General features: G+C 31.4%; 1 protein-coding gene across 1 annotated transcript in view; it reads left to right on the top strand.

The window, feature by feature from the left end:
• Positions 1-14,634, top strand: part of BRIP1 (BRCA1 interacting DNA helicase 1) — a 289,439-nt gene that overhangs the window by 75,912 nt on the left and 198,893 nt on the right. The window contains exon 7 of the mRNA XM_012525899.4: positions 9,124-9,414. Coding sequence (XP_012381353.2) covers positions 9,124-9,414 — 291 coding nt within the window. The remainder of the gene's footprint in view (positions 1-9,123; positions 9,415-14,634) is intronic.

The raw sequence follows: 14,634 nt of genomic DNA, 5'->3' as shown, positions 1-14,634 counted from the left end.
TAAATGCTTATTACCTACTTGTGGCTAGTGACAAGTAAATTGGATAGTGCATATATAGAACATTTCCATCATCGCAGAAAGTTCTGGATAGAGTTGATTTAGAGACTTGTCTTGTATATTGATAATAATTAGTTATCTAATTTTTTAATGTTCCTGAAAGAAGTGAAAACTTCTCTTTTATATAGATTTTGTTTATAGCATTTTGGTCAATGTGTGGATAACTTTTGTTTTCTTATTTTAAAAATTAGGTTCATTGAAAAAGTTTGAAAATACCATAAAGGAGAAAATAAAACTCTGCCTGCAATCCCAAAGAATAGAATTTTTAAAAGCCTTTTTGAAGTATTATATACAAGTGCACATAAGTGTGTAGTGGGATTAGTTTTCACCATCTGAATAATACATATGTCTTTTTACCACAGTTACTCCCTTCCTGGTTCTTCTTGATTCATCTTCTGTCTGATTTTCCTAACTATGTGATTTTGTTCAAAAAAGGCACATAAATATATTTCTTATTGCAGCATTTCAGTAGGTACATGATGCCAGTTTGTCCTACTACTTATGCTTAGTTTGATCATTTGGTTAAGGTGGTGAACTCCCCATGTAAAGGTACAATTCCCTTTTGTAATTAGTAAGTGATCTCTGGGGTGATATTTGGAGACTATGTGAATATCCTGTTCCCCAATAATTTTAGCATCCATTTATATAACTTGTCTGAATCATAAGGAGTTGTAAAATTGTTACACAGGAGTTGTAAAATTATGATTTAAAATTTTCTGTCATTCTGTTTACATTTATTAACTGACATTGTTTTTTAAGTAGGAAGTTTCCTTTTTCCTTTTTCTCTCCCCTTTCCCTCCTTTGATTCTTCTTTTTTTTTCTGGCTATAATCACCCATCTATTTCTCATGAAGGTGTTTAGTGTGACTCATCACTATATTTTGGGACTGATGGCTGTAATTACTTGTATGTAAAGTGTTATTCTGCAAGGAGCATTTTTTTGTTTGAGTAAGTCGATCATCTTTATAATATGTTCTTAACCTGAGAATTCTTACGGAATGAAATTGTTCTAGTACAAATTTAGATGAAAATTATACTACTTTGGATCTTTTTTGATTAAATTCTACTGAAACATAAACTTTTCAAAAACTGGGGCAACTGTGTTAAGGAATCCCCCATTTACACTAGGCAAGAAAGTAAACAGTAAGTGGAGAGTAGGGTAACAAACACTTATGGTATCAAAAAACAACCGTGAAAGGGATCTGTCTTAATGTGCTAGCCCATTGCAGTTTAACATATTGCTTACAACCTTCACAATAGAATTTGAGTGACTTCAGTTACACATTCCAGGAGACTGGCAGTCTGTTACAATCAGAGTCTGAACTTTACAGCAGGCTAATTTACAGCGATGGGATGAAGAAAGTTGTGGATTTGTATTACACACTCTCACCTGACACTGTATCTGATCCCTTACCTGCTGATTGACATCTTGAATGAGCTCTTTGAAGCAAGTTCCAGCTTAATTAAAACGTTTGCTTGGTTAGCAGTGATCTGTGAAAGCCTGTGATAAATATTGAATCAGGTTCACCTGCTGGTTGCTGTGAGTGTATAAACAGCTGCTTTGTGCAGTTTAATAATGAAACTGTGGCAGTAGAGTACTACTGTTTAAATTTTTTTAAAAGAATATTTGAAAAACTATAGTTTTGTCATTCTTGCTGTCTTACTGGAGTGTGCTTATGTGAGAATGTGTACAACAGACGTTCCATATCTGATAGGCTTGAGCAATAGCAAATAGTTGATATAGATTAACAATAAATAACCCCTTTTTTTATGCCTCAAAGATCATAATAAAATTATATGCTTCATTTTCTTTTTACTATTCTTTATTTGCGCATTTAGAAATTAAAAAGCAAGCAATATTTTATCTTTTTTCCCCTAGTTAATTGGTAGAGGAAAATGACTCAAAGTTTTGAGTTCAAAGATTTAAGGTTATAAATTCCAACTTCTTCACAAATTTATTGTGTGTTTTCTAGAAATTTGAGAAATTATTTTAGATTTTACTTTTTAAAATCTGCAAAATTTTCGTAGTTAGAAATAAACATTAATGAACTATCTTAAGTATTTTAGCCTTATGCTAATATTAGGTAATTAACATTAAAGTAGAAATGAGTTTATAATCATGGAGGAACCTTTATAAAATTAGGTTCTTTGGACTATCACCTTTTTTCATCTAACTTTATCAAGTTAGATGGGGGAAAAAAGCTGTTTTCCATTTGATTTCCATTGTAAAATTCGACATATTTTGGAGTACAGTCCTGATCCAAATCAGTCACTCTTATTCTTTGAGCACCTGATGAAAGTTATGGACTCTCTAGAAATCTCAGACCCTTTGTAGCAGTTCATGGCCCCTAATTTAGGAACTTCTTTCCTAATAGGTTGAAAATTTTGGGTGGGAGAGAATAAAATGAGAGCTATTTTGTTTTATGTTTGGACATTAAGCAGTTTAAGAGAAACCAGAACAGAGTGTTTGCTGTGTTGTTTATTTTGCAGTACTACTAGCATTTTTCAGGTAGATTGTTAGCTGTAATCTTAGCTTCAAGGATTATATATCACAGTGAAAATTCCTATCTCTAAAGTTTTCATATATTTTTATTCCTGTCCTCAGTTTGTTTGGATTCTTATGAGAATAAAATTTTCAGCCATACTCAGCCTTCCCACATTGATTTATATATATATATATATATTTTTTTTAATTTTTTCTCTGTTGATACATGAAATTCTGGTTCATATTTCTTCATTGTATGTGTAATATTCCATTGATTGAAAAGAAAAAAACCTCCACAATTTATCCACTTTTCTGTTGAGATACCTAGCTTATTTTCTTCATTAAAAAATGCTGCAATGAATATTCTTTTTGCATCTGTCTTAACGTGCAAGTGTTAGCATGTGTACCTAGTCATGGCATGCTGGGTCAAAGGGTATCGGTATCTTTGATTTTACTAGACTACCTATTTTCTCTCCAAAGTGAATATACCAATTTTCACTTGGATCAATAGTGAATGAGAGTTTTTGCATATCATCTCCAACACCCAACCTGCTACTTATAAATGGAGTCTAATTATTATATTAATTTGCATTTACCTAATTTCCTCCTTGATTTTCCTAATCATTAATTACTAATGAGGTCAAATATCTCTTCAGTTTTTCCCTTCTTTGATTTGTCTGTTTTAGCCATCTTTTGAGTTTGTCTTTTAAAAATTGATGTACTGTTCTTTAATTGTTATAATTGCTGATCCTTAGTTGATTATATACATTGTACACATCTTTTCCCAGCTATTTCTTTTTTCCTTTTTTTTTTTTTTTGATCTAGGAGTGTCTTTTTTCCCCCTCAATAACTATCTTCTTAAAAATTATTTATTTTCAATTTTATTGATACATATTAATAAAGCATAAACCCATCCAAAAAGTACAATCAATGGTATTTGGTGTAATCTGGGAGTGTTTTTTAAATAAAAGTTTTAATTTTAATGAGATTATGTTTTTGGTCTTTTGGAACTATTGGTATATTGTTTAAGAACTCCTTTCCCACTATAAGATCATCAAGGTGTTTTCCTGTATAGCAACAGAGACCATATTTATTTAAATGCTAATATTAGGTAATTAACATTAAAGTACAAATGAGTTTATAACCATTATAAAATTAAGTTCTTTTGACTATCAACGTTTTTCATCTAACTTGGTTTGTTAGATGAAAGATTTCTTAATTGAGAGTTTGTTTTACTTTCCCTAGTGGGACATAACATGAATCTTGTTGGAAAATATTTGATTTAAAGGTTAACTAATAGTAAGTAAAAATAATTTTTATGAAATAAAGTTTATATATAGTTTACCCTTAAGTATATTTTGTAATTGCATTCTGAAAATAATATACTTAAAATATTGTTATTAAATTCTTTAATTCAAGGAAGAAACTGGTACTGATAAACTCCAAAAACTACACTTTGTAGAACAATTAAAAAGTCACTCTTCGTCAGTTAGATAAGGAGAGACTTTGTCATTGACTTCTACTTCCCTTGATATACACCGGATTCTAATGTTTCTTGAAAGAATGAGTGACTGGAATGAATGAATGAAATGAGATAGTACATGCAAAGTGCTAAGCACAAGGACAGCCTTAAGAAGTGGTAGTTATTAATGTATTTATCAGACTATGTGTTTGTTGGTCACAGCTAACATGACTCAAATATTAGTATAACAAAATGATTTTTTTTGGCCTGGAAAAATAACAAATTGTTGTATACCTTTTTAAAAATGTATTTTTATCAGAGAGGTGAACTTAAAAAACAGTCTTATACATGTGTGGAATTCCCATACAGCCCTCCTCCACCAGCACACTATTTGTTGTGGAACATTTGTTACAGATTATGAGATAATATCATCGGACTATTACCATTAACTATGGTCTATAGTGTACATTTGATGTCTTTTTTCAATATTATTAGCACAGTACACCTTTGGCATGGATGCAAGAATATTACAGTATTGCTGTTAACTCTAGCCCATAGTATACCTTTTCTTTTACACTTTTGTTTTTTGAAATAACTTTTTAATATGTATATTAGGGTATCATTTAAGCATCTATCGAATGGGTACAGTAGTTGGTTTAGGGTCATTAGTCACAATCTATCAATTTCAAAACATTAACTTACAGTTATGTGAAAAGCACCATGTTCAATGAATAACTTATATAAAGAAATGTAAGGCAAATTTCTGTAATCAAGGAATTTGCCATTTGTTGTATTTGAAAAGACAATACATATAAATATGGAAAGTTAAAGGAAAGTGCAAGTTACCATTTCATTATCCTAGTTTTCCCTTATTTCATGTAAATCACTGAGCTATATCTGCTCCCCATGTAAGGGATGAAATTAGGTCTCTATTTTCAGTCTTTTTCCTCTACATCTTTATATACCTTTTTGTCATATTAAAATACCCTTTTATGCCTGCTTTTAGAATTCAATTCATATCCTTCTTCTAAAAGTACCCTTAATTTACTGATTAGTAAAATAACTTCTTCCCTGGCAAAGAAATTAGTTTTTGTTTTGTTTTTTAACATTTTAAAATTTTATTTTATTTTATCCGCCACCCCCCTCCTCCACCATGGCTTGCTTGCTGTCTGCTCTCTGTGTCCATTCGCTGTGCGTTCTTCAATGTGTCTGTATTTATTTTTATTTATTCCCCCCCACTTGTGGCTTGCTTGTTGTCTGCTCTCTGTCTATTCGCTGCATGCTCTTCTATGTTTTTACCTGTCTCCCTTTTTGTTGCGTCATATCTTACTGAGTCAGCTCTCCTTGGCATGCGGGCGAGCCTGCCTTCACAAGGAGACCTCAGGATATGAACCCAGGGCCTCCCATATGGTAGACGCGAGCCCAACTGATTGAGCCACAGCCACTTCCCTGAAATTAGTTTTTAACTATTCCTTTATAATCTTTCCAATTCTAAAAAATATGTATAATAATCATTTTCTATTTTAAGTGTATTTAGGCATAGTGATTTTGTGTGTGTGTGGTGAGGAAAGGTTAGAGAAAGTTATGAAACTTTAGAAGTTGACATTGCAGTAAATCTATTTTAACTTCTGCGTATAGCTTATAAAAAGAGTAATGAGTAGGACTGAGCAGTTGGCCTTTCTTTCAAGATCAAAAGAAAAGTATGAAGAAGCTGAAAAAAAAAGATCAAATCTTCTTATCCTTCCTCATTCTTTCAAAAAATTTAGTATCCCTAAATAGTAGAAATTATTAAACATAAGGAAATTTTTCTAAAAATTCTTGGTTGCTGACTTTTTAAGAAGAGTATGGCTATTGTAGATTTGAAATGTGTTTTTCAGTGATTGACTCCTAAATATGGAAGTAATATAGCCGTCTCTCCTGTATCTCTTGTGTTTTTCTTTAAAAGATGTGTTTTGCTGTTTTTTGATTAGCTGTGGGAGAAGAAACCATCTCTTGAAGTGTTTGATTTCGCTACTCAATGTAGCCATTTGCAGCTCTGAGATTACAGGTTTTGGGGAGCCTATGTGTTTTATCTCTCTTGACCTTCTGATATATATTGGCTAAGAGGGAATACTTCTCAATTTATTATCCAGTCTCCTAACATAATCTCTGCAAATTTAAAGAGGAAACACAAAAGAAAAACATCCCTATGAAAGATAAACTTGATCATTTGTTAACAGTACTATTGATCAGGAGAAATAATGAGAGGTATAAAATTATTTAATTTTATTCAGTTAATTGTTTTAAGACCCTTACATCAAAGGGTTTCAGAGAGAGGGCCATAAAGTGATAGCCTCTTAATTGGATTAGGGATAGTATGACCTCCTGTCTTTACTTCATAAGGATCATTTCTCTAGTTTTTCTGCAGCACTGGAAGTTGCTGATGTTGGTATAAATAGTTCTCTTAAATGAAAAAAAAATTGAGACTGTGTTCTACCTGCCACATTCAGTTTATTCCATTTTAAAATATGATTGTAACCTACCCTTTAAATGGAAACTTCAGTAGAAGATAAGTCCCAAAGAAATAATTTCTTTTTGGTAATGCAAAGGAAAAAGAATCACTTTCTTAATTTCCATCTTCAATTCTACTTTCCTATACCAACCACTGAAAACCACCTTCTTAAAAAGTTTACCTTGTATTCGTATATGGTATAATTATTTCGGAGCACCCCAAACAAAAACATGTTCAATTTAAAATATTCCATGGTTTATAATTTTCTGAATTATGAAATGAAAAATAAAATCTAACATACCTATATAAAGCCACTTTAGTGGGAAAGTTTTCTGAAACTAATTCTTAATCTTTTGCTTTTGTTAGTGCAGCTAGTAGCATAACATTTTAAGATAAGCAGATCCTTCAATTATTAGTGCCAAATTTACCCCTTTAAAAATTAAAATTTAAATACAATGTAGTTGGTTATAAAACTGCCTAATAACATCCTTTTTGATTTGAAGAAATTATATGAAAGATATGTTTTTAATATGTATGAAGTTCTTCAAGTCATACATTTATTTATGGTTGGGGATTGACTTATTTTGTGTATTTCTGTATTGTTTGAATTTTTTGTTCAGGAAAAGTAGTGGAATTAAAAAGTATGTGGTAAAATAATTAGGTATAATTGATGTTGAAAGTTACATCAAAAAATAGGTTTTCCAAACCTTCAGAAAAGACCACTTAATGGGATTATCTTTTTGCTCAGATATGATATTTCCATATATATATTAACTCTTGGACTCTAGCATTCTAATATTCAGGATGAATTTAACTATCATGAGGAAGATAAAAAGTATAATTAAGTGAAAAGATTGAAGGTATAAAAAAGTAAAGTAATTCTTCTACCTAGTTATGTTAATTCTTTTAATATGTTAATTAATGTGCTCATTTCAAAGGTCAAAAATAAATTTAGTCAGAAATATGATATAATTTGTGTTCCATTTTATGTGACAAAGTTTTAGATATTGCAACATATGAAACATATACCACATGTCAGCTGTTTCCTACCCTACTGTTGACAAGAGCCCCATTCATAACTCTTCTTTTTATCCTTTCAGTGAATAAGTAATTATTCAATATAGAAGGCAGGATATTTGGAACTGGCTATTTAATGTGGCAGCACTCCATAATGAAATCTGCTGTTACTGGCAACCTGAGAGGGGAATGTAACAATTCCAGCATGGCTGTAACTTTATCTGCTTTGACTGACTGTTTATTTGGCACATCAGTGAGCCTTTTATCCCAGTGAGTGACAGCTCCAGAAGGGCCACATTTACATCCATTCTATCATGTATTGTAATATTTAATGGCAGACAAGGTTCAGCGGGACTGAGAGTAATTTGAACTCGCTTTTCTACTAAGTTGAGGCTAAAAGACAGCTTGATCCCCCAGTATTGTGGTGTAACATGCTATGACTTAGCATTTGTTTATGAAGTATAATCTTACTGATTACAATTTTAACAAAACTCTTCAGTCAAGTAGAGTATTTGCTGTACTAAACTAAAACTCCCTAGTACAAAAATGTTTAAGCTACTGTGCTATATTTAGTTTTCTTTGCCTGTTAGTGACCATTTCTATAAACTAATCATTTTGCAGTATTTCTTTTAAGTAAGGATTCATTCTGTCTAATTTGGTATAGGAATTGAGGCTTAGAAGGGAGTTATTATTAAGGACCTATGGGTTCTAAGATATAGTATTGAACTTGTAAAAAATAATTTAGAAGTGGAAGAGAAAAATCAAGGTAAATTTTAAACTGTATTTCTGATGTTCCATATCATGTTTCATTTATTTTTTTATTTTATTTATTTTTTTATTTTTTAATTTTTTTTAAATATATTTTTTTTTAATTACATTACCATATCATGTTTTAGAAGGTGTTTATATAATTATTTCAATTACGGAACTGAATTATGGATAAAATTGTCTAGGAAAAGCTATCCCCAATAATAATTTTACTGATGGGTTTGCATTCCATGACAGGTAATTGAATTTCAGATATACTTGTTCTACACAAGCAATCTGCCTTCATTATTAAATATTAATAGTTTACTTCTCTTACCTTTGCTAGAGAAGAATTTTCTTTTTATTCGTTTTTTTGGTGATATGTTAGTGTTTACTTGAAATTTCTTTTTTTGTAAAACTATATTTAAATTTTTTAAATTGGTAAATTATAGGATATTTGAATGCTGTGGATAAAATAACACTATCAGTGCTAAACTATAATATCAACAAATTCACATCAATCCTATGAAAAATTAGAATTGTCCTTTTTTTATCATTTCTATAATTTATGAAAGGGAGACTTAAAATGTCCTTAAAACTGAAATTAGGTATTGTGAATTAAAGTGGTATGTTAGAAAGCAATGCAAACATAGAAACATCATTTATTACTTCTAAAAGAGTGAAAAAGAACCAATTAGAAATGAAAATCATAGTTTTTTTTATAGGCATATTTTAGATACTTGTAATATTTTGAAATTTCTCTTCATTTGGCATGTATGATTCATTACTTAGAGGTCTTGATTCTAGGAGAGATTTGATAACATTTTTTTATGGTAATCCAGATATTATCTTCTCTTTGTCCCAGCCCCCTGGCCACTGTTCTAGGTGCTGCTGTTGTGCTAAACAAGGAAATAGTCAAGATTCTTCAAATACCATTAAGAAGGATCATGGGGGGAAATCCAAGATACCCAAAATATATTTTGGAACACGCACACACAAGCAGATTGCTCAGATTACCAGAGAGCTCCGGAGAACAGCATACTCAGGGGTCCCAATGACTATTCTTTCCAGCAGGGATCATACTTGTGTCCATCCTGAAGTAGTTGGTAACTTCAACAGAAAGGAAAAGTGCATGGAATTGTTGGATGGAAAAAATGTGAGTAAAGTTATTTTGTTTTAAAGAAAAACAAGGCTTAAAAGATTCAAAATACACAATATTTATTTTATATGTGTATTTCCAGTGATAATTAACTTATGGAAAATAGAATAACTACAAATATTGATATTTTTTGAAAAATAAATTTTCAGAAAATTCTTTATTCAAGTTTGAAATTATGCGTTTTGGCCCTAAATCTTGGATATATTTAATCCTTTGACATTTTCATTGTAGACAGATTTCTTTTCTTCTTTTAAATCCCTGTACCAGAAAATAGTCAAATGGAAGATGTTATATGAGTAGATAAGTGTTTAAATGAGTTAGTCTAATTAGATCTAATCAATATATTTTATATACTAAAAATCTTCAAATGAAGATTATTTAGGCTCTTTGAGCAAATTTTGAGATGTTTTTTACTTGAATGAGAAAGAAATGATTATTGTCTCAATTCTGATTAGTGCAAACTTCTCTTTCAAAAAAATGTATGGAATTAATTAATGTTAAAGAGATATCATTGGAGGTTTTGAAATTTGCAGAGGAAATCTAGAATTATGTGGTTTCAGTCAGGTAGAAATAGAGAAGTCTTTCTTACTAAAAACCTAAGTGATTTTTAAAAACAATTTTGGCAGTGTTAGTTTGGTAATACATATTCTGGATGATAACTAATTTACTCTAAAATTAAAGGTTCAAGGCAGAAATCATTAGTGAACCACAAATTGGTAGTTTATGAAATGAACAATGATATTTTAATATTTTTTGAGAGTTCTGTCTTTTACTAGTATTCTATCTGTTAGAGTTAGTTCTACACAAAAGACTATAAGCTGCAGTCCCTAGAATTTCGTATTGGTTTGTTACATCATTACCATATAATTTAGATGAAGTATTTTGTATTAAACCTTTCTTTTTCAATGCTTTCTTTTATTGGATGAGAATTTATTCAAGCTTAAATTAGGAATATTCAAAAGACACTTTAATAGATGTTCAAACATTATGAGAATATGAAGTTTAAGTTATTAAGGGGCTCCAGTGGAAAACTTAAGTGACTTATTTGGAGCCAGGAACAGAATACAAAATTACCAAATCCAAACTATTGTTGAAATTATATAGTCATGTTTATTTCCTTATAAGTTCTTTGATGCTTACTGAGGAATATATTTTAAAAATTCTCTTCAAGAAGAGATAAAAACATTAAAAAATCAAAATATTAAAAAATAATAATAAAATAGAAAAATGTTCTTTATACCCAGAAATTTTATGCTTAGTGTACTTTTTTTTCACAAGTGGGTAACTTGTCTGCTAAATTCCTCAAATTCTTGAAATTTGTTTTTGCCTGTAGAGTCTATGTAAGAAGACATGCTGGCACTGTCTATATCTTTTTAAAAATTTATTATTGGGAAAATTATGTAATTTATTATGTATTTGTCATTCCATTAGTAAAAGCAATTATACCATTGATAATTGTTTATTAAGCACAAATAGTCTTATTTTATATAATATTCTAAAATCTTGCAGAGTTGATTATGTTTTCTATTGGTCTTTACTCTCCTAAGTGTAGACCATGTAAAAATAAAATAGACTTGGATGTTCAGAATTTTTCACTGGCCTTCAGTTTCAGTGACCAAGGGTTTTATTTTTCAATATTAGCGATGTAAATCATTGAAGATAACTTCTTGTGGTTGTTTGCCTTGACCTATGTGCTGCCTTAGGATGCTTGCATCATGGGTCTACAGGAAAATTCTTCTTCTTGTTCCCAAGCCCTCAGGGTAATTTGGTATTGTAATGAGGGCCAATTACAAAGTCATCATAGGTGTCTGTGTTTACTATGGCTGAACTTCCAAAGTGAAATGTTACTAGATAACTGACAGTTTGAGTGAGAAGAGCTTTAAATGTGATAACGCTTTGAATTGAGACTCCCTTCACGGTTGTGTTACATGGCTAAAATGAGCTTTTCTGGTTTTGCTATCAGTCTGCACAGCGGTGTCATTCTGAGTGCCCTTAAAGTGTAAACTTTCCGATTTTTTGGCTTGATCTGAAGGCACATGTGTTTTTGTTCACTGTTTCCTCTGCTAAAGTACCCTGTACTTGAAAAGTAATGCACTTATTTGTTAAAAATTAATTTTTGTTTCAATTAAGAAAAAATAATCTGTGAGCCATAAATGACAAATGTAGATTAGATATAGAAGAATAGCTATTTTTTATTAAAATGAGACTTCACAGTTTGTAATTAAAGACTGAAGGCATCCTAGTGATCATTTTGTACAAAGATACGCTTTAACAATAGTGAGGAAGCAACTGGGAAGATGTTTGGAATGAAGAAATGGTGAGTATCATATTGTTAAACTCATTGCAGTTAAAGTTATTTATGAAAGATACTTGGCTCATTTCTATCCATTTCTGGATCCTAGAATCATAAAATTTTAGGGCTGGAAGAAATCATAGAGACTGTATAGTCATTGAGACAGAAGGAATCTTAAAAGGCTTAGTTACGTGAGAAAAATGGATTTTGAAGTTTGCCCTATGCCAGATAACTAATTAACAAGAAAGGAGGGCCCAGAACCTAAGTTATCTCATTCCTAGTATGTTGTTATTTTGATTACACTAGGAACAAAACAAAAGAGCATTATGACACAGCACGGGAAGGTTAAAAGAGGGGTAGAGATTAGACAAAGTAAGTGAAAATAACAGACAAAGTAAGTGAAAATTACGTAGAAAGTGAACTAAATAAAGTAAGTTAAGTGAGCCTGAGGGCTGAATAAAAAGCTTTAGGGTATCTAGTAGTACTCAGCTAATCATACCTTTTCCTTTGATTTGTTGACATTCTTTTATAGGTTATGAACCTTTTGTGTTTTACTCTGTTTCTAGCAGTTTCTAAGTACATTTGAGCATGTGATGATGTATGCTTTGAAAACATAGATTCTTCTTCTGGGTAGTTCGTATGTGAAAATACAAATATATATACATATATATGTCCTGTGTGTGTGTGTTTTTTACTTCTTAAGAACTATAATAGCAAACTGGGAAAGAAATATTTTTATTTCAAAGTCACATAGTGTTTTTTAAAAAACATTTTTATTATAGGTGTTGTAAACTCACAAAACAATCATGCGCATGTGTAGACTTCCCGTAGAACACCCCTTTACCAATACATCACAACATTGTATTTTTTGATACATAGAATTAATGAAAATAAATGGCCAATTTTTCTACTGCTTAGTCCCAAATGACAATTGAAAAAGGAAAGAAATACATGTACATGGTTAGAAGATAACAAAATTACAAATTCATCACATGAAAAGGGAAGCTCTTTTCCCAGCTCCTTCCGGCCTCTTAACACTTCAAGGAAACTATATAACTGTAAAATTTTATATGTATTCTTCTAGAACATTTTAAAAATGTGTTTGTTATAATATATGTGTATATATCCTTTTAAAAAATCTTTCTATTGTGAAATAATTTCAAATTTACAGGACAGTTGTAAAAATAATGCAAACCCCATACAGAGAACTCCAACAAATCCCTAATCCCCCAGATACCCAGATCCACCAATTATAATATTTTGCCACCTTTGCTGTATCTTTCTATCATTGAGCTTTCTATTTTCTGAACATTTGAGAGCAGGTTTCATACATCATACTCCTTAAATATACAATACTTCCATGTACATTTCCTAAGAACAAGGATATTCACTTATGTAACCACTTTAAGTGCAGTTATCAAGTTCAAGAAATTGAGCATTGATATAAAGCTTGCAGTCTACATATACTTTTTTTTCCTTATGTCCAATAATGTTCTTTTGGGCCTTTTCACCTCCATTCCTAAATCCCATCCAGTATCAAGTATTGCATTTAATTATCATTATCTCTTTAATTTCCCTCCCTCCCTCCCTCTCTCCTTTCCTTCCTTCATTATGGAAACATATATATAAAATAAATCTTTCCATCCGAACCCCTCCCAAGCATAGCATTCAGTGGGATTAATCACCAACATCCATTACTAGAACTTTCCTTTCATCCCTAACAGAAATCCTATACTAATTTTTCTTTAACTCCCCATTGCCCCTACCCCACCCCCACCTGTACTCTACTCTACTCTCCCTACTCTACCTCCTGTATCCTACTTTCTGTCTCTATGAATTTGCTAGTCTCTGATATTTTCTTTATACTTACCCCGAGGTTTAAATTTAACATCTTAACCCTGTCATAATCTTGTGTACTTTGATACCAATTTAACTTCAATATCGTACATAAACTATGTTCCTATACCCCTTCTTGTCACAAATTATATGTTTATACATTGAGACCAAAAACACTGATTTATCATTATCTTTTGTGCATTTGTATTTTAGATCCTATAGGAAGTAAACAGAGTTACAAATAAAAAATATAATAGTACTGGCATTTATATTTGGCCACATCATTATCTTTACCAGAAGATCTTTATTTCTTGATATGGCTTCAGTCAATTGTCTAGAGTCCTTTCCTTTGAACATGCAGAGCTTTCTTGTAGGGCCAGTGTAGTGATGATGAAGTTCCTCAGCTTTTATTTATCTGAGAATGTCTCAATCACTGCCATATATTTTTTTTTAGATTTTATTAATTTATTTCTCTCCACGCCCTTGTTTTTTGCACTTGCTGTGTGCTTTGTCTTTAGGAGGCACTGGGAATTGAACCCAGGACCTCCAATGTGGGAGGGAGGCACCTAATTGCTTGAGCCACCTCCTTTCCCTGCTTTGTTGTGTCTCTCATTATGTTTTCCTTCTTGTGTCTCTTATTGCATCATCTTGTGTCATCTTGCTGTGCCTGCCTGTCACACCAGCTCACTTCTTTAGGAGGCACCAGAAGAACTATAAAAATGATCCCTGAAAGTATAATCTTAATCACTGCCTCATTTAAAAAAAAAAAGTGTTTTATTAGAGAAGTTGAGGGTTTACAGAACAATTGTGCATATAGTATAGGGTTTCTACCAGCACGTTGCACTGTGTCTTTGTAATAAGTTTTAAGATTGGGAAGTGTGAGTCTTACTCCCTCACGTTTTGTTTTGTTTTATTTTTTTCCTAATTTTTGTTATTTTATTTATCATTTTTGAGAGATAGTTTTGCTGGATACAGAATTCTTGGTTGGCAGTCTTTGCTTACAGTACTTTAAACATGCCTTCCCACTGCCTTCTTGCCTCCATGATTTCTGATGAGAAATTGGCACTTAATCTTACTGAGGTCCCTTG

Source organism: Dasypus novemcinctus, chromosome 21 (assembly GCF_030445035.2).
Source record: "Dasypus novemcinctus isolate mDasNov1 chromosome 21, mDasNov1.1.hap2, whole genome shotgun sequence".
Taxonomy (NCBI): Eukaryota; Metazoa; Chordata; class Mammalia; order Cingulata; family Dasypodidae; genus Dasypus; species Dasypus novemcinctus.
The sequence above is the reverse complement of the archived record's forward strand: the minus strand, read 5'-3'. Positions and strand labels throughout refer to the sequence as shown.